This window comes from Eleutherodactylus coqui, chromosome 3 (assembly GCF_035609145.1).
Source record: "Eleutherodactylus coqui strain aEleCoq1 chromosome 3, aEleCoq1.hap1, whole genome shotgun sequence".
Taxonomy (NCBI): Eukaryota; Metazoa; Chordata; class Amphibia; order Anura; family Eleutherodactylidae; genus Eleutherodactylus; species Eleutherodactylus coqui.
The window spans coordinates 244,259,643-244,280,166 of NC_089839.1; the positions used below are offsets into that span (position 1 = coordinate 244,259,643).

The 20,524-nt window shown below is 45.6% G+C and overlaps 1 protein-coding gene across 1 annotated transcript; it reads left to right on the top strand.

The window, feature by feature from the left end:
- The first annotated feature begins 589 nt into the window (after nucleotides 1-589).
- On the top strand, nucleotides 590-20,034 carry LOC136619991 (pancreatic alpha-amylase-like). The gene is made up of 10 exons (XM_066594720.1): nucleotides 590-799; nucleotides 9,463-9,609; nucleotides 14,421-14,618; nucleotides 14,736-14,966; nucleotides 15,746-15,879; nucleotides 15,959-16,081; nucleotides 16,164-16,263; nucleotides 17,340-17,461; nucleotides 17,987-18,112; nucleotides 19,827-20,034. Exons 1-10 carry the CDS (start codon nucleotides 632-634, stop codon nucleotides 20,014-20,016), a joined length of 1,539 nt encoding a protein of 512 aa, XP_066450817.1. The 5' UTR covers nucleotides 590-631; the 3' UTR covers nucleotides 20,017-20,034.
- The last annotated feature ends 490 nt before the right edge of the window (nucleotides 20,035-20,524 follow it).

The window sequence follows — 20,524 nt, forward strand, 5'->3', positions numbered from 1 at the left end:
CATCGTGCACTTTTCGTTCACGAGTCGTTCATTGTTCAATTCTAGTTTTCTTCAATTGAGTGATGAACTCTTATCAGCAGTGAAGGCTGTTATCACAGTCGGCAGCGCTGATAAGATTCTTTTAGCTCATGTCCCACTTGTAGTTCACAGCGGGACGCGAGCTGTAATCGCGTAATATAATACAGCTGTTTGCTTATGCACAACAGCTGTATTGTTTGCCGAGCGATAGCAGTGGTGTCCCGCTCCACCTGCATAGCTCTTATAGCGACTATAGATTATGCAAAGAGGATCACTTAAAACTGTCACTCAAATGATAAACTGTTATTCAAACTATCGTTTGAGCGACTTTTGAGCGATCATCTGTCAGTGTAAATGGGGTCTTAAACAGGAAACTTGAAGAAATGCAAAGGTCTTCACACACTTCTCCACTGATCCTGTTGCAATGCTTACAAATAACCATTACTACTATACTGAAGTGTTCTCTTTCCTCACTCCACACAACCTTTGCTACAGAGCACAGGAGCGTGCATGGAAATAGCTACTCATCAGACTGCTTTGAGCAGAGGTCACATGAGAGTCTACTGCTATAAATATGCAGAGGATAAGATGCTGGAGCACATGAGCGCTCACCATGACTCTGCTGCTGCTGCTCCTGCTGCTTGGGGTCTGTGCCGGCCAGTTCAATCCCAATGTGGCTTGTGGCAAAACATCTATTGTCCACTTGTTTGAATGGCGCTGGGAGGACATCGCTGAAGAATGTGAACGTTACCTGGGACCAAACGGGTTTGCAGGTGTCCAGGTATGGCTGTGTATCTGTAGCAACTGATTTAATTTGCATCATAAAAAATAGAACATATACGACCGAAATCCACGCCTGCTATTATATGTGAGCTAAAAAAAAAAGGAGGGGGAGGCAGTTTAGCAGCATCCAATGCTGCAGAAAGCTTACAGGTGCCTCTAATTGGGCTTTTGAAGTCATTCCAAGGATTTTCGCAAAAAACATCGCACCCAGCTAATTAGATTTGGGACTTGATCGTGGAAAATCGTCCATTCATGCGAGTTCACGGTGCGTCCGAGAACGGAAAAATGCATGTGAAGGAGCCCTAAGAGCCCTACCCACTCGCAATATGTTTTATTGCGATGCAAAAGCGAGTGAAAACACATAATTATGAAACCAATGATTTTCAATTGTTTCATAATCATTTGCGATTTTTTCATTCAAGCCTCACAGCGCTAAGAGAAATCAGCCATATTACTCATTGCTTTCAATGGGGCTGGCGCTGCTGTGGCCCCGTTGATAGCAATGGGGTGCAGGCAACCCCCACAGCAATGAGTTTCAGAGAAGGGCTTGAAATATAAGCCTTCCCTGAAAACTATCCCTAGCTGTAAAAAAAAAAAATAGAAATTTTTTTTTTGCTCACCTAGAAGAGCCATCCGGCTCTTCTCTCTAGACCTGGCAGTGTTGTTCTGTCTTCTGGAGTCTGGGGGTTAAAACATCCCCGACTCCAGAAAGCACTGCCTCTGATTGGCTGAGCGCTGTAACTAGAGATGAGCAAGCACCAAAATGCTCGGGTGCTCGTTACTCGAGACGAACTTTTCGCGATCCTCGAGGGTTCGTTTCGAGTAACGAACCCCATTGAAGTCAATGGGCGACCCGAGCATTTTTGTATATCGCCGATGCTCTTTAAGGTTTTCATTTGTGAAAATCTGAGAAATTCAAGAAAATGATGGGAATGACACAGCAACGGATCGGGCAGGCGAGGGGCTACATGTTGGGCTGCATCTCAAGTTCCCAGGCCCCACTATTAAGCCACAATAGCGGCAAGAGTGGGCCCCCCCTCCCAACAGCCTTCAGCTGCCCTCATGCCACACGCTGGCCTCATAGCCACACCACCCTCATGTCTATTTATAAGTGCGCCTGCCATGAGGAGGAACCGCAGGCACACACTGCAGAGGGTTGGCACGGCCAGGCAGCGACCCTCTTTAAAAGGGGCGGGGCGATAGCCCATAATGCTGTACAGAAGCAATGAGAAATCCAATCCTGTGCCACCTCCGTCAGGAGCTGCAAACGTGGGCATAGCAATGGGGAACCCATGTGCCACACACTATTCATTCTGTCAAGGTGTCTGCATGTCCCAGTCAGACCGAGGTGTTTTATAAATAGTCACAGGCAGGTACAACTCCGCAATGGGAATTCCGTGTGCACCCACAGCATGGGTGGCTCCCTGGAACCCACCGGCTGTACATAAATGTATCCCATTGCAGTGCCCTGGACAGCAGAGCTAACGTCAGATTAAATGCAGGTGGGCTTCGGCCCACACTGCATGCCCCAGTCAGACTGGGGTTTTTTATAAGTAGACACAGGCAGGTACAACTCCCTATTGTGAAGTCCCTGTGGACCCACAGCATGGGTGGCTCCCTGGAACCCACTGGCGGTACATAAATAAATCCCATTGCAGTGCCCAGCACAGCTGAGGTAACGTCAGGTTTAATGCAGGTGGGCTTCATCCCACACTGCATGCCCCAGTCAGACTGGCGTTTTTTAGAAGTGGACACATGCAGTTACAACTCTGTGTGGACCGACAGCATGGGTGGGTCCCAGGAAGGCACCGGCGGTACATAAATATATCCCATTGCAGTGCCCAGCACAGCTGAGGTAACGTCAGGTTTAATGCAGGTGGTCTTCGGCCCACACTGCATGCCCCAGTCTGACCGTTGTTTTTAATACATAGACACTGGCAGGTACAAATCCCTAATGTGAAGTCCCTGTGGACCCACAGCATGGGTGGCTCCCTGGAACCCATCGGCGGTACATAAATGTATCCCATTGCAGTGCCCTGCTCAGCAGAGCTAACGTCACATACAATACAGGTGTGCTTTGGCCCACAGTGCATGCCACAGTCAGAGTGGTAATATGTACCTTAACAGTAACCGCGTTGGTGGGAATGTGGTGGCGACTGCGGACCTAGTAGCACAGTTTTATTTAGTTGGTTTTCGGAATGTGGCCATGATTAAGTGGGCCGTGGCGGGGGGATGGTGGGGGGGCTCCCTTGTTGTGTCAATAAAGGTGAAATTCTTGGACTGCCACCAGACGGACCAATGCAAAGGTAATAGCCAAGAATGTTTTCATTGTTGGAGGAGGAGGGGGATGTTTTTGAGGCACTACGTGTCCTCTTCACGTGTCCGTGGTTATATGCACCTTAACAGTAACCGCGTTGGTGGGAAATGGCCTCGCCACCATCATGTCTTTGGGAAGCCTCAGTTTCCACACTCCAGTGACATAGCATTAGCAGCGGTATAGGTAGAGCCCAGAATTATTAACATTTCAGCGGTAGCATTAGGGACAGGCCCCAGTGACATATCACTAGCAGCATTATAGGGGGAGCACAGTATTAGTTCCATTTCAGTAGTAGTAGCAGTCCAGACAGGCCCCACTAACATATCACTAGCAGCAGTATAGGGGGAGCACAGTCTTAGTTCCATTTCAGTAATAGTAGCAGTCAAGACAGGCCCCAGTAACAATTCCGAAGCAGCAGTATAGGGGGAGCACAGTATTAGTTCCATTTCAGTAGTAGTAGCAGTCAAGACAGGCCACAGTAACATTCCCGTTGCAGCAGTTTAGGGAGATAACAGTCTCTTTCACATTTCAGTAGTTGCAGTATAGACAAGGCCCCAGTTACATTTATGTAGCAAAAGTGTAGGCCAACCCCACACACCTTGCTGTAGCATGAGTGCAGGCGAAGCCCATAAAAATTACTAGGATTACACTGTAGGCGAGGGCCCCAAAAAATTGGTGTACTAACAGTACTAATGTACCTCAGAAAAATTGCCCATGCCCAACCAAGAGGGCAGGTGAAACCCATTAATTGCTTTGGTTAATGTGGCTTAATTTGTAACTAGGCCTGGAGGCAGCCCAGTTAAAATAAAAATTGGTTCAGGTGCAAGTTTCAACGCTTTAATGAGAATTGAAACGTATAAACATTGTTTACAAAAGTAATATGACTGAGCCTTGTGGGCCTAAGAAAAATTGCCCGTTCGGCGTGATTACGTGAGGTTTCAGGAGGAGGAGCAGGAGGAGGAGGATGAATAGAATACACAGATTGATGAAGCTAAAAGGTCCCAGTTTTTGATGGTGATAGAGAACGATGCTTCCATTCGCGGGTGCAGCCTACATATTGTTTAGGTAGCGCTGCTGTCCGCTGGTGGAGAAGAGAAGTCTGGGGAAATCCAGGCTTTGTTCATCTTGATGAGTGTAAGCCTGTCGGCACTGTCGGTTGACAGGCGAGTACGCTTATCCGTGATGATTCCCCCAGCCGCACTAAACACCCTCTCTGACAAGATGCTAGCCGCAGGACAAGCAAGCACCTCCAGGGCATACAGCGCGAGTTCAGGCCACGTGTCAAGCTTCGACACCCAGTAGTTGTAGGGGGCAGAGGCGTCACGGAGGACAGTCGTGCGATCGGCTACGTACTCCCTCACCATTATTTTACAGTGCTCCCGCCGACTCAGCCTTGACTGGGGAGCGGTGACACAGTCTTGCTGGGGAGCCATAAAGCTGTCAAAGGCCTTGGAGAGTGTTCCCCTGCCTGTGCTGTACATGCTGCCTGATCTCCGCGCCTCCCCTGCTACCTGGCCCTCGGAACTGCGCCTCCTCCTCAGGCCATACACGCTGAAAGGATGACAGGCAAGCAGCATGGGTACCCTCAGCAGTGGGCCAAGCTGTCTCTTCCCCCTCCTCCTCATGCTCCTCCCCCTCCTCCTCCTCCTCCTCCTCAACGCGCTGAGATATAGACATGAGGGTGCTCTGACTATCCAGCGACATACTGTCTTCCCCCGCCTCCGATTCCGAGCGCAAAGCGCCTGCCTTTATGCTTTGCAGGGAACTTCTCAAGATGCATAGCAGAGGAATGGTGATGCTAATGATTGCAGCATCGCCGCTCACCATCTGGGTAGACTCCTCAAAGTTTCCAAGGACCTGGCAGATGTCTGCCAACCAGGCCCACTCTTATGTAAAGAATTGAGGAGGCTGACTCCCACTACGCCGCCCATGTTGGAGTTGGTATTCCACTATAGCTCTACGCTGCTCATAGAGCCTGGCCAACATGTGGAGCGTAGAATTCCACCATGTGGGCACGTCGCACAGCAGTCGGTGCACTGGCAGATTAAACCGATGTTGCAGGGTGCGCAGGGTGGCAGCGTCCGTCTTGGACTTGCAGAAATGTACGCTGAGCCGGCACACCTTTCCGAGCAGGTCTGACAAGCGTGGGTAGCTTTTCAGAAAGCGCTGAACCACCAAATTAAAGACGTTGGCCAGGCATGGCACGTGCGTGAGGCTGCCGAGCTGCAGAGCCGCCACCAGGTTACGGCCGTTGTCACACACGACCATGCCCGCTTGGAGGCTCCGCGGCGAAAGCCAGCGGTCGGTCTGCTCTGTCAGACACTGCAGCAGTTCGTGGGCTGTGGGCCTCTTCTCTCCTAAGCTGAGTAGTTTCAGCACGGCCTGCTGACGCTTGGCCACCGCTGTGCTGCCACGCCGCGCGACACCGACTGCTGGCGACGTGCTGCACCTGACACATCTTGATTGCGAGACAGAGGTTGCATAGGAGGAGGAGGGTGGTTTAGTGGAGGAAGCATACACCGCCGCAGATACCACCACCGAGCTGGGGCCCGCAATTCTGGGGGTGGGTAGGACGTGAGCGGTCCCAGGCTCTGACTCTGTCCCAGCCTCCACTAAATTCACCCAATGTGCCGTCAGGGAGATATAGTGGCCCTGCCCGCCTGTGCTTGTCCACGTGTCCGTTGTTAAGTGGACCTTCGCAGTAACTGCGTTGGTGAGGGCGCGTACAATGTTGCGGGAGACGTGGTCGTGCAGGGCTGGGACGGCACATCGGGAAAAGTAGTGGCGACTGGGAACCGAGTAGCGCGCGGCGGCCGCCGCCGCCATCATGTTTTTGAAAGCCTCCGTTTCCACAAGCCTATACGGCAGCATCTCCAGGCTGATCAATTTGGCTATGTGCATGTTTAACGCTTGAGTGTGCGGGTGCGTGGCGGCGTACTTGCGCTTGCGCTCAAACAGTTGCGCTAGCGACGGCTGGACGCTGCGCTTAGAGACATTGCTGGATGGGGCCGAGGACAGCGGAGGTGAGGGTGTGGGTGCAGGCCGGGAGACGGTAGTGCCTGTGTCCTGAGAGGGGGGTTGGATCTCAGTGGCAGGTTGGGGCACAGGGGGAGAGGCAGTGGTGCAAACCGGAGGCGGTGAACGGCCTTCGTCCCACCTTGTGGGGTGCTTGGCCATCATATGTCTGCGCATGCTGGTGGTGGTGGCTCCACGACTGATCATGGCACGACAAACCTTGCACACCACAGTTCGTCGGTCGTCTGCACTCTCAGTGAAAAACTGCCACACCTTTGAGCACCTCGGCCTCTGCAGGGTGGCATGGCGCGAGGGGGTGCTTTGGGAAACAGTTGGTGGATTATTCGGTCTGGCCCTGCCTCTACCCCTGACCACCGCACTGCCTCTTCCAACCTGCCCTGCTGCTGCACTTGCCTCACCCTCTAAAGACCTGTCCTCAGTAGGCTTAGGAAACCAGGTGGGGTCAGTCACCTCATCGTCCAGCTGCTCTTCCTCCGAATCCTCTGTGCGCTTCTCCCTCAGACTTACTGCAATTACTACTACCTGAGTGATAGACAACTGTGTCTCATCGTCATCGTCCTCCTCACCCACTGAAAGCTCTTGAGACAGTTGCCGGAAGTCCCCAGCCTCATCCCCCGGACCCCGGGAACTTTCCAAAGGTTGGGCATCGGTCACGACAAACTCCTCCGGTGGGAGAGAAACCATTGCTGCCCATTCTGGGCAGGGGCTCGAGAACAGTTCCTGGGAGTCTGCCTGCTCCTCAGAATGTGTCATTGTAATGGAGTGAGGAGACTGGGAGGAAGGAGGAGCAGCAGCCAGAGGATTCAGAGTTGCAGCAGTGGACGGCGTAGAACTCTGGGTGGTCAATAGATTGCTGGATGCACTTTCTGCCATCCACGACAGGACCTGCTCACACTGCTCATTTTCTAATAAAGGTCTACCGCGTGGACCCATTAATTGTGAGATAAATCTGGGGACACCAGAAACGTGCCTCTCTCCTAATCCCGCAGCAGTCGGCTGCGATACACCTGGATCAGGAGCTCGGCCTGTGCCCACACCCTGACTTGGGCCTCCGCGTCCTCGCCCGCGTCCATGTCCTCTAGGCCTACCCCTACCCCTCAGCATGGTGTATTACGAGTAGAGCAGAAACAGAACGCTGTAATTAAATGTGCCGCTTATTGGCCTGTGGTTGGAGGCGGAACACACAGCAGAGCCAGGAAACAATTTTGCGCACGCCTGCAGTGAGACGTAGGTGCGTATGACTCAGCTCCTGGAATCCACAGCGCATAAGCAGTCAAGTGGCCAAAGGGCAGTGGTAGGCCTTAAGTATTTTGCTTCACTTTTTTTAAATGGTGAGCTGAAACACCAGACAGATACTGTATGCAGCGTATATTATGTATACTGTTTCCCTCTGGCGCTATGACGGCGGTGATGTAACGGGCACAGCAGAGCCAGGAAACAATTTTGCGCAAGCCTGCTGTAACGCTTTGCTGCGTATTAATTTGGACTACTACCCCCAGCAGACACGCAGTACACTGAAGACACAGGCAGCCCAAATATAGTATTTTTCCCCAATTTTTTTGAAAAAGCCCACTGCCTATATAGATAGTATATCTCTTTCACCTTTCCCACTGTCCCTGCCTCACCAGTACTGGCCCTATACTCTGTACAATGACTGCAGACTGAGGACGCAATGGTCTGCACGCCAGATATACAAAAAAAAATAAATTGTGCAACACTGCTAAAAGCAGCCTCAACAGTACTGCACACGGTCAGATGTGGCCCTAAGAAGGACCGTTGGGGTTCTTGAAGCCTAAAATAACACCTAACACTCTCCCTATAGCAGCTCCGGCACCAGCAGCACTTTCCCTGATCTATGTCAGAATGCATCTGTGGCGAGCTGCGGGCGGGGCAGATTTAAATACTCGGGTGACACCTGATCTCCCCAGCCACTCACTGCAGGGGGGTGGTATAGGGCTTGAACGTCGCAGGAGGAAGTTGTAATGCCTTCCATGTCTTTCTATTGGCCAGAAAAGCGCACAAATGTCTCAGAGATGAAAGTGAAAGTAACTCGAACATCGCGTGGTACTCGTCTCGAGTAACGAGCATCTCGAACACCCTAATACTCGAATGAGCATCAAGCTCGGACAAGTACGCTCGCTCATCTCTAGCTGTAACCAATCAGAGGCAGCGCCCAGCCGTCATTGAATGACAGCTGAGCGCTGCCTGTGATTGGTCACAGCGCTCAGCCATTCATTTGTATTATTGTACTAAATAGTAAGTAACGGACAAACATTAAAGCCCCTTTTACACAATACAACTGTTAGGTACTAAAACACCTAACAGCTGTTCCAGTTAAAGATCGTTCCTGCGCTTTTACAGATTGTTCAGTGAATGGAGGTGGAACGAGCCAGGCCTTATTCCGTTCTGCCCACCTCCATTCACAGTTAGCAGGCAGTCGATTGCCTGTTTAGATTGAACGATGCAACGGTGGACCAACATTGATTTTATGGTCTGCATGAAAGATCCGATCAGCGATTTATCGTTGATTGGTTTTTCACTGCATGCATTCACATGGCATAATTATTGGGCAAACTACTCGATCTGATGTAATCGTGCCATGTAAAAGGCTCTTAAAGTGGTTGTACAAGAATGGTTCTGTGTCCCCCGTCCTCATCACTGTGGGGTTACTGTAGATGGGAAAAACTTGATATTCCGGTACAACCTCTCTTTGCTCCCAGCAGCTTACCATCTTCAGGCGCTGACACACATAGAATGGTAGAGTTGGAAGGGACCTCCAGGGTCATCGGGTCCAACCCCCTGCTCAGCGCCCCATACAGCATCTTGGCACCGGACATCATTTATAGTCAGATGTTGTTGTTTTTTTATTTCTTTGCTCTGAATGACAAAAGCCAATTTGTGTAACATTTATTTTAGGCTATGAGATTTTGAAACAGCTCTGAAGTGGACTGTGTACTTCTAACAAACACTTTGCTAAGAATTAGGCAATGTATCACTCACTAATAAATTCTAATGGGAACATCTAGTATTATATCTAGTCCGTTACTTGCAAATTTCCGAGTACTGAACAGAAACGTGACTGCTACTCCACTTAATGCAGACATCTCACTTATGGTCCTTCTGACACAGTTCCAAGTAAATTATATTTAAAATGACATTATAAGATGCTTCTGAGCTGCATAACAAATTCCCAAAAGTTCATGTTTAAGGGGTGGACCTTGACCTGCTGTTATTGTAGATAGCTTTTTTGGGGCACTGTTATGTTAAAATATGTGTATTAAAATTGTCTGTCTGCAACCTTTTTGTAGATTTCACCTCCTAATGAGAATTTGATCATCACAAACCCCAAGAGACCATGGTGGGAGAGATACCAGCCAATCAGCTATAAGATCTGCACCCGATCCGGAGATGAACAGCAATTCAGGGACATGGTCACCAGATGTAACGATGTTGGGGTATATACCTTTTCATTTCCAGTAATGTATGTAATGGTTGAAAAATTCGTACAATCTCTTAAAGGTTAATGACACCAAACATTTAGAGATGTCTGTTAAACAAAGGAACAAAAGTACATTTGCTATTCCTTTTCACTTCTTGTACACTTAAAGGGGTTGTCCCGCGCCGAAACGTTTTTTTTTCTTTTTTTTTAACCCCCCCCCCCCCCCCCCCCGTTCGGCGCGAGACAACCCTGATGCGGGGGTTAAAAAAACAAACCGGAGAGTGCTTACCTGAATCCCGGTGGTCCGGCGTCTTCATACTCACCTGCTGAAGATGGCCGCCGGGGTTTGTTCCCTCCGTGGACCGCAGCTCTTCTGTGCGGTCCATTGCCGATTCCAGCCTCCTGATTGGCTGGAATCGGCACGTGACGGGGCGGAGCTACACGGAGCCGGCATTCTGCACGAGCGGCCCCATTGAAGACAGCAGAAGACCCGGACTGCGCAAGCGCGGCTAATTTGGCCATCGGAGGCCGAAAATTAGTCGGCACCATGGAGACGAGGACGCCAGCAACGGAGCAGGTAAGTATAAAACTTTTGATAACTTCTGTATGGCTCATAATTAATGCACAATGTACATTACAAAGTGCATTAATATGGCCATACAGAAGTGTATAGACCTACTTGCTGCCGCGGGACAACCCCTTTAAGTCTTCTGCTTTTCCTCGCTGCTTCATAACAACATATAGTAAGATGTTACTTCTTGGATTTAGGGCTCCTTCACACTGGCGAAAAAATTGTGCGAGATTTGTGCATTGCAAGACGTACAAATCTCACAAAATATGAAACCCATTCTTTAGATTGGGTTCATTCACACTTGCAATGTTCCCCTGCATTGCACCACGTTTTTGATGCGATGCAGCAAAAACATTACAGCATGTCCATTCTGTTTGCATTATCACCCATTGATTTTAATGGGGCCTGCATCAGCAGCACCGGCCATGTTGAAATCAATGGGAGAAGATCGCTACCTCCTGCCGCTGTTGTGACAGCCGCTGCGGACATGAAGGGAACCCCACAGGGATGCGAGGGCGTTTTCAAATGAAAGGGGGTTACCACATGTTTTCAATGGGAGAAGACCATGTTCTCCTACCATGGCTGTGACAGCCATTGCATAGATGAAGGGAACCTCTGCAGAAATGCAAGGCCATTTCCTTGTGAAAATACCTTGCATCATGGGCTTTTTAGGACTGCGGGGATGATATTGGGCCGAGGATGATATTTCTACCTGAGAGAAAAAAATAAATCAATACTCACCTTGAAGGTGCCGTTGGTGTTCCGGGGGCCACTCTCCGGACCTCCATGCAGGTTGCTAGGCACTTGTCAAGCCGGGAGCACTTTGCTAGTGATGGGGATTGAAATCTCCCGCCTCCAGCAAGAGATTGCTCTGATTGTCTGAATCGTCTGAGTGACAGCCCGCTCAGCCAATCACAGCCAGCACTGGCTGTTCCAATCACAGCTATTCATCCATGAATGGAGCAATCCATGAATGGTTGTGATTGGATAGCAAGGTCACGTGGGCCGGCGGCTGTCGGAGAAACTAGAAGCAGCCAACGAAAGTAGAGCCAAAATTCTGCGTTAAAGAATTGGTGAAACTGGGAAATGGCAAAAGAGGAAGGCAACGAAAGTAGAGTTATGACTGTACATCCAACAGACAAATCCCATAATTGTAATTCTTTAAAAAAAATTTCTGCTGCCTTGAGGGCAGGACGCAACAACAGTTTCTCACTCAGATCTATATCTGAATGTGTAGGACCTATTTTTTAAGTCATATTTTACATATATTTAGCCCTTGGGTCAGATGTACAGGGCAGCCCACCAAGTCACTAAAGGGGTTTGCGGTACAAAACTATTGATAACCAATCCATTACACTTCTGGCACTTCTGCCTCCAACACCGGGATGTATGCGGAAGTGTAATAGCCATTCAACTCCTGTTGAATTTAATGGGAGTGAAGTCTGCTAAGGCACTTCTGCTCATATGTCCTATGACGCACATCCAACGCACTGCGCTGACAGAGGGCTGGGTGATCAGGTAATTGCCAGGGATCCCAAGCATCGGGTTCCTGGCAATTAATTATTGATGGTCTATCCTGAGGATAGGTCATCAATAGTTTTTGCCCATAAAACCCCTTAAACAAATTGTATGTCTGTGAATGGTCAGTGAAGTAATAAGGGGGAAGACCACACTTAATAAGTAATCCTTGAATTCATCTCATTATCATACCTCTGTTCGGAGAAGGAGATATTATCTAGCCCATCTTTTGACATTTGTAGAGCCCAAGCTTAGATTGGGTCACCGTTTTGTGGAAATTTATCAAAGATTTTGTTCTACGCTTGTGATGTAGAACAGTTGCAAATCATGACTTTTTACACCTCTCACCATTTTTCAAAAGCGGGAAGACAATTGGGCAGGTTTTAGCGGCAGAGGCAAGGCCTCCTGTGGACCAATAAATTTACTATCACGCCTCAAAATGGCACAAATTATAGTGCAAATCTACACCTGCTCATTGCAAGCATAGATTTCAACGTCTAGATTAAGCGGCCTTTAGAAACAGGACCGTGATCATGAACAAGCATTGACTAGAACACTTCTTCACCCAATCATTGACCTATGTAAACAGAGCAGCAATCAGCCGACAAATGAGCAAATGCTTGTTTATCAGCTAATTGCATCTTCACAAAAAATATCTTCTTGGCAGCATATCTCTGCATGTGAATGGGGAATATGCTGTGAATAAGGTCAGGGAAATAAGTGTCAATCATTGTGATCAGTGTTCGTCAAATGCAGATCTCGGCCGGAGCAAAAAGAGCTTAAAGGGGTATTCAAGGAATTTTACTCTTGATGACCTATCCTCAGTGAGAGTGGTGGATTCCCAATGATAAGATGATCTTTCTGTCCACTGTCAATGTAGCATCAGTAGTCGGGGCTGGAAGTGTAATGGATGGCTTCATTCCCATTGAACTTAATAGGAGCAATGCCTTCCATTACACTATTGGCTTCTCATTGAGTCGGAGGTGTAATGGAAGGCATTGCTCCAACTGATTTAACCCTTTCCAATCCACTGTCTGACCTCTGAAGACATTATGATTTAAAGTTGAACAGCTCTGATGTTAGAAGACATCCGTCAGGGTTCTCTTACTGTATATTGCCAGCCTCTCTGCTGTTGGAGCCTATCCAACGAGTCACCTCATGCAGTACTGGCTTTAGCCAGCATATAGTGCCATTGTATAACAGCAGAAAAAGAGTAAGCCCCCTAGGAAAACCAGGATACAAATTGGATTGGAAAGGGTTAAGTGGGAATGAAGCCATCTATTATACTTCCAGCCCTGAGCACTGATAACAATGTATAAACCCATTACACTTACAACAGACCAGAGCATCAGCTAATTGGTGGAGATCTTGAGCGAAAAACACCAACAATCAAATTTTTATGACCTATCCTGAGGCTAGGTTATCAATAGTAAAAGTCTCAGAATACACCTTGAAGAACAACCAGTGATGCATTTTACTCCAGCAACGTATGAATTACGACTGGCATGAAACTGGTATGAATAGCCAACCTTAATTAGTCTCCCCATACGTCTTTTCCAATTGACAAACACTAAACTCTGATCACTGCTATAATCCAAGATATGCAACATGAAAAAAGTGCAAAAATAAATTCTTGACCCCTCCAGCTATTTTAATAACTTTATTCCCTTTGCTCAAGAAATGAATTGCATCTGTTACTAGTTGTATTTGTCTGCCAAGAAACTCGGCCAGTTATCGTGCTTGCCAACGTGCCTTTTACATGCACATGTGAGTCATTTTTCACGTGTGCTAGAGGATCGCAAGTGTTTTCCATTAATTTCAATGGGAAACATCACATCGCACCAGCATGCACACCGCACTTGCTTGTGATGTGTTTTAGGTTCGTTCACACCAGCGTGCTTTTCACTCTCTAATAGCATGGCCAAGAAATCGTATAGCGCTCCGTAAAAAATTGCGTCAACGGGTGATTATCAGCTATTAAGTCTCAAGCTGTGAATTAGCTGTGAAATTCCTGGTTCACATGATCGGGAGCTGCGTGGTACTTGTTATCCAGCTCCCATAGGAGTCTATGGAAACGCCCGCGCAGCTCGCACCAAAGATAGATCAGGTCCTATCTTTTTTCACAGCACGGACCTTAGATGCGCGCATTGCAGTCGGATGTCCTAACTTTGTTGGGTGTGAGTATTTTGCCCGTCTAAAATTCCTTCATCGGAATGCTTCTGTAGAAAACCATTTGTTCGATTAGCCGCGATCTTTTCACTAATGCGCTAAATCCACGCTCGTGTGAACAAGGCCTTACTGTCCCATTGAAAACAGTGGGCAATGTGTTCCGAGGAAACGGGAAAAGATAAGACAAAAGAATGGAGTTCATATTCGTGTGAGTTTTGTGTGTCTCGCAACACACAAAACTCACGTGAGATTTACGCTCGTGTGCATGTAGTCTAAAGATGAAAAATTATTGGGACTCTACTTTGATGCTGGACTATCTTCCATATTGATTTTTGTTGTGGGGCTTCTTTCCAGGCTTGTCCACGTCCAGGTGGGGGGGTTCACCATGTGTTTGATTCCAATATATCAGCGTAGGTTCAACTTCATCAACCTAAACTTTAATTAGCATGTATAAAATTTAGAGCTTCTTCTACTAATGATTATTTACATGATCGTTTTACAATATTTGCTTTTCCTAAATACAATGTTACACCAAATGTGTGATAACTGCTTTTCTTGATATATTGCAGGTTTATATTTATGTAGATGCAGTCATTAACCACATGTGTGGATCCGGAGTTGGAAAAGGGAATTCTTCTACATGTGGCAGTTCCTATGATACAAATACAAGAAGCTTTCCTAGTGTGCCGTACTCTGCTCTTGACTTTAATGATAAAAAGTGTAACACTAGTAATGGTGAAATTTGGAACTACGGAGATACAAACCAGGTATACTATTGAAAATCTGCAACTATTAAACTGTAAAGCAACTTCTTCAACATTTGTTTGACAACTTTTTGTGACTTACTAGTTATTATTCCCCCACTTGATCTGAATTCTGCACAGGTCAGAAATTGTCGTCTTGTGAGTCTTCTGGATTTGGCATTAGAAAAAGAACACGTCCGTGGGAAGATTGCCGACTATTTGAACAAGCTCATTGATATTGGTGTGGCTGGCTTTCGACTCGATGCTTGTAAACACATGTGGCCAGGGGATATTCAAGCCATTATTAGCAGGCTAAACAATCTGAACACTAAGTGGTTCCCCAGTGGATCTCGTCCTTTTATTTTCCAAGAGGTAAAATAATGTAATAGTAACCAAAGTAATATTTGATTTGTGAGGCATTCAATAATTATAATCTTCCATTAACACCAATCAACATTATTAGAATCCTTTAGTCATCTTTGTGAGAGGAACTATAATTGGGAATTTGATTCCTTTTTAAAGTCCATCACGGAGGGCCAAAAGTGTATGGGGGTAAAATTAATTTCAGTCTGAAAACAAAGGAATCCATGGCAAATGATATAGTCGAATTTCTATAGCATTGCTTCTGAAGCTGAGGCACCCCCTAGTTCATGATGGCACATCTTCTGAACTTCTCATTTTAGATGGATAGGCCCCATGTCCTTTATTAAGACTCTACTGTCTCAGCAAAACTGATCCGCCATAGATCACTGTATCCTGCCAAACATTTTGTTGTACAGATTGGAACAGGATGCACAACTTGACTTCCTTCTTACGGTAGAAGTGACAGTAGAGGTGGAGACATTAAGTTACTCGGGGCACAGTGACTGTTATTTGGAACTCTTTGGCTGGGGACTTTAAATCCAACACCTTGCATGATCCTCTTTTTCCATAAATATTAACTATTGGTGAGGCCCATGTGACACTATACTTTGACTGGGAGGCCCTGGAAGAAAAGTATTTGAGAAGCCATGATCTAAAGACCGTGAATACTGTATTGTTGAGCCAACCAAACTATTAGAATAACCAACTTAATGGGCTTACTTTATAGTTTTGCATCTAGTGTCACAATCAACCTAACAGCATAACTAACATGGATTGATTTCTGTTAGGTGATCGATCTGGGTGGAGAAGGAATTTCGGCGAAGGAGTACAATTACATTGGACAGATAACGGAATTTAAATATGGGGCCAAACTTGGAAAAGTAATTCGTAAGTGGGATAAAGAAAAGATGGCATATCTTAAGTAAGTTTACAAGTGAGTAATAATGGGCACTCTCCATGTACAGCTTTAAACTGCACTTACCTTCTGTTTTTTAATCCAGAAATTGGGGAGAAGGCTGGGGTTTCATGCCGACTAATAGAGCCTTGGTTTTTGTTGACAACCATGACAACCAAAGAGGCCATGGCGCTGGTGGATCTGCTATCCTCACTTTCTTTGATGCACGGTAATGAATGCTATCTTTAATAAGATTTCAAAAGATTTATTCAGGTCTTTTTCAATACCCTTAACATTAATAATCTTTACAGCCTGTACAAAATGGCAATGGGCTTCATGCTGGCACATCCTTACGGATTTACCCGTGTCATGTCAAGTTTTAGCTGGCCTAGAGACTTTGTACATGGGAAGGTAAGATATAAATTGTCATAGCAACTTCTGTGACTTTGTGTCTCCTTTCTTCTCCTTTTTCTCTCAAGGATCTTTTTTTTTTGTTTCAACAGTTTTTTATTGTGAGATTTGCTAAAGCAACATGACAAAAAACTTACCAATTTGTATAGTATTGGAATATACAGTATGTGGAAATATTCTATTTCTAACTAAGTGCAAAATAAACATTACAATATTACTGGTACAACGGTACCTTACAATTATTAAATATTCCATTATTATCTACTCAACAAAATGTTGATGTTGGCACTAAGATTTGTTTACATTTCCTAAAAAATGAGGCAAAATTAAACAACAGTGTAGTGACCCAGAAGAGTCTATATTAAGGTAGTTCAAACATTTAGACATGGCATGAAATGGTTAACTGCAGTTTAATCTGACCAGTAAAGAGGTTGGATATAATCTGCCCAGGAGCCAGCCTCTTTCCTACTGGTTGCTAGCAGTTCTAACTCTCATTGGCCAGTCTGCTTAATGAGAAGGAGTCGTGAATTGGCTGAGAGATAGTAGGGTGACAGTAAGAGGGAGCCCGCGATTGGAGGAGAGAGAGCATGAAGGGAAAGTCCTGTACAGGAAGGCAGGAAGTGACAGTTTATTACTTAAGTGGCATAAGCTTACTTTACACACTTTTTTGTGGCATTTTCTGTTAACAAAAAAAAAACACACAATGGTACATGTACTTTTCAAACTATTTTTGCGATTGCTTTTCTTTTTAACTCACACATTTTAACTTGCATTATTTTTGACAATTTTTCATGTTCCTTATAGAATCCTATGCAAAAACACCAGGAAGAAAAGCCAAACCTACAGCCTGCTGCTATTGCATAAAAGGAAAAAAATCCACTGACCAAAAAAAATAAAAAGGCCACAAAAAAATATATTGTTTGTAGTGCAATTAATACTTTCTTAGTTGTGAAACCACCCTTAATGGCCACAGAATAATACACTTAAATATACAAAAAAGTGTTTTAATATATTAAAATACATAAAAGAATGCAATCAGTATCTGTAAATTCATCCTTTGTATCTTGTGGTTGCAGGACAGAAATGACTGGATCGGTCCACCGAGCTACAGTAATGGGTCCACTAAAGCAGTCACTATCAATGAAGACACGACCTGTGGCAATGGCTGGATTTGTGAGCATAGATGGAGACAAATAAAGTAAGCAACTGTATATGATTCAATGTGATTAATACATCTCAGGGCTTAAACAGACAAACGTGATTTCGGCATTTTTTGCTGCCATGAAAATCACGGCCACAAAATCTGACAAAACGAAACCAGTGATTTGAATGTCTTAGTTCTCACTAGCAGGATTTTTGCACTTTAATACTAGGCAAGAAAATAGTTTTTCCACATGCGTGAAAAGATAGGGCAGGACTTATCTTTCTGCTTTTTTTTTAACCTGCATGCAATAGCGTGAAATTTGAACAAAGGATTTTGACTGGTTCATGCGCTAATGCGCTCCGTAGCAGCGAGCGTATTTGCGCATGTGCTTGTCTGTTTAAGACTAACAGTGTGAAATAATCCATTTATTTTTAAAAAATGTGTCTTACTTCAATCAATTTCCTGTCTAACATGTAAATGGATATTTGTATATATCTGTACGTTCATTGATGGGCACAGACTTCTTAATACCCAAAGGAATATTTTACTCTCATAAGTTGTTGTTCAATTTTTTCATAGGAACATGGTCATCTTTCGAAATCTCGCTAATGGCCAAATGCTGATAAATTGGTGGGACAATGGTCAAAATCAGATTGCCTTTGGACGTGGAAATGTGGGCTTTATTGTGTTTAATAATGATGACTGGTGAGTAAAATTTAGTGTACACAAACAATATGATCCTCCACTTGGCATCTACAGCAAAATCCACACATCTTAAATCCATACTTCACCTCTTTTACTTTGGTGAAGAAATACTGTCAAGGTAAAGAGTTTATGGCATGGGCAAATTATAGGATTTGACAGGGTGCATCTGACAATGGACATGTGGTCTAGCAAGCATGGCCAAGGGTATTGCATATCCTTAACTGTACACTGGGTCAATGTTATGCAGGTGGGGCATTGTCAAAAAGGGTGGTCCATGTTTCATGGTACCCCTAAGAGTTGTGGGACATTCATCCTTGTCTATCCACTCCTCACCCGCTACCTCCTTCTCTTCCTTCACCTCTTCATATCACCTTTCAACACCCTCCACATTGGCACAGATATCCGTATATGACAAAACACGACCTCCATACCTCTGCACATGTGGTAAACACCAAAATGCTGTCCTAAAACTCATATGTCTGATGATGGCTCTGCAGGCACAAGCCGACATGTTGCTGACCCCACACAGTCTGAAGTCAGGCATGGTCGTGTGTGTGACAATCGGGCCAACCTGCTGGCAGCCCTTCGCTTCGGCAATCTCACACACATACCTTGCTTGGCCCATGTGATGAACCTGGCAGTGAAGCACTTCTTAAACAACAGAGGTTTTGCATAGTTTTTTTAGCCTGCTGCAGTCTGCAGCAACAGCACAGGGTAGGACTCGGTCACAGGCAGCAAGATGGTCCAGGAGTATGCCAGCTGTCGACGTGGATATATTCAGACATGACGTTGGCCTCTTTGACTTCTGAGTGTCAGAAAGGTTGTTCAGCACAGCTTGGAGTGTGATAGCTGACAGATGCATCAGCCTATCCACAGACAATGTGGATCGCCGGATGTTTATAAAAATGAACCAGACATGGGTTTTACCTGACTTCTGCACCTTCGTGGCTGATCAAAGACCAAACTGTATCATCAATGTGCTGTTACTGCTGGTCATGTTACTGCTCTCCTTCTCTTACTTGCACCATGTTTCCTCCTCCTACTTTCCCCCCAAATGAAAAATATGTCATATGGAAATACAAAGCTACAGCCCTCAAGGTGCTATTGCTGCTGGTAGTAGCGATGCTGCGACTAACCTCCTCCTCGTTCCAGCATGATTCTTCTTCCTTCTCCTTCTCTTAAAATGAAAAACTTTCAAAACACAAAAAACAGCTGTAGCTCTGCATCTTTTCCTTGGAGAAGGGCCGTGCTTGGCTGTTCTGTTCACCTGGTAGAATTTTTGTTTTTTGCAAACTTTATGACATTGCTATTGAACATGCAGCACACCTTTTTGTTCTCAGGGACCATATGTGGGCCTTCTTGTGTCTTCAGTGACACCCCTGTGCTACGATTGACCATTACACCACTGTAAAATATTTTGACCAATTATTGGGAGGAACACAGTGTTCTCCAGATGTGTGGCTGTAGTCCCATCTCCCATGCGATTTGGGGGGCTTTGGCTACACTAGAGACTTTCTGGAGTGCAAATTAGTGAACGTGATTTCTACTCCCAATGTATTTAATGGGAGTCGAAATTGGCTGTCTCGATTTATGATGATTTTTGTGAAATCTGGCTAATACCGACACAAACCAATTATTCCAATAATTGCTCATCACTAGTAGTCATATATGTAACGTAAGTCTTGTCCTAAAAAGCATATTAATATTCTTTCAGGGACTTGGATGTTACATTGAACACAGGGCTTCCCCCTGGCACTTATTGTGATGTCATCTCTGGGGAGAAGAAATCCGCCATTTGTACTGGCACACGGATTACTGTGAACAGCAATGGCACAGCACATTTCAAAATCAGCAGTTCAGCTGAAGATCCATTTGTCGCCATTCATATTAATGCCAAACTGTAAAACTGCACTATTTACTAATTAAACATATATGTTAAATACACTGTAGCAGCTTTATGTGTATAGCGAAATGCTGAAAAACTAAAGGAAACAATGGAAGGTTCTCTTTGCTAATAGCATACAATATTTCAATATGTTCCTACTACTCTTGTTACAATATATACAACATTCTAATATTACTGTATCATGAACAAAAATCAAAATCTGGTTAATTTCTCGTTTGGGATAAGTAATGCGGTGTAGTGGTTCCAACACAACTGAGCTCCACAGCATTGTTGTTCTGCTGATTGTGGAGGTCTTGGATCACTAGACCAATAAGGCTAAATTGACATCTGTTCTAGGGATTCTATTTTCCTGCTTCATTATGGCACAGGAAAACGTAATTCCCTGATGAATGGATCTGTCTCATAACTGAACCAAACTCTCTCGAACAGACCCATTGACTATAAAGGGAACCGCTTAGTTCCTGCACCTATCCGTCATTTTTACTAGATGAAAATGTCCAGCATGC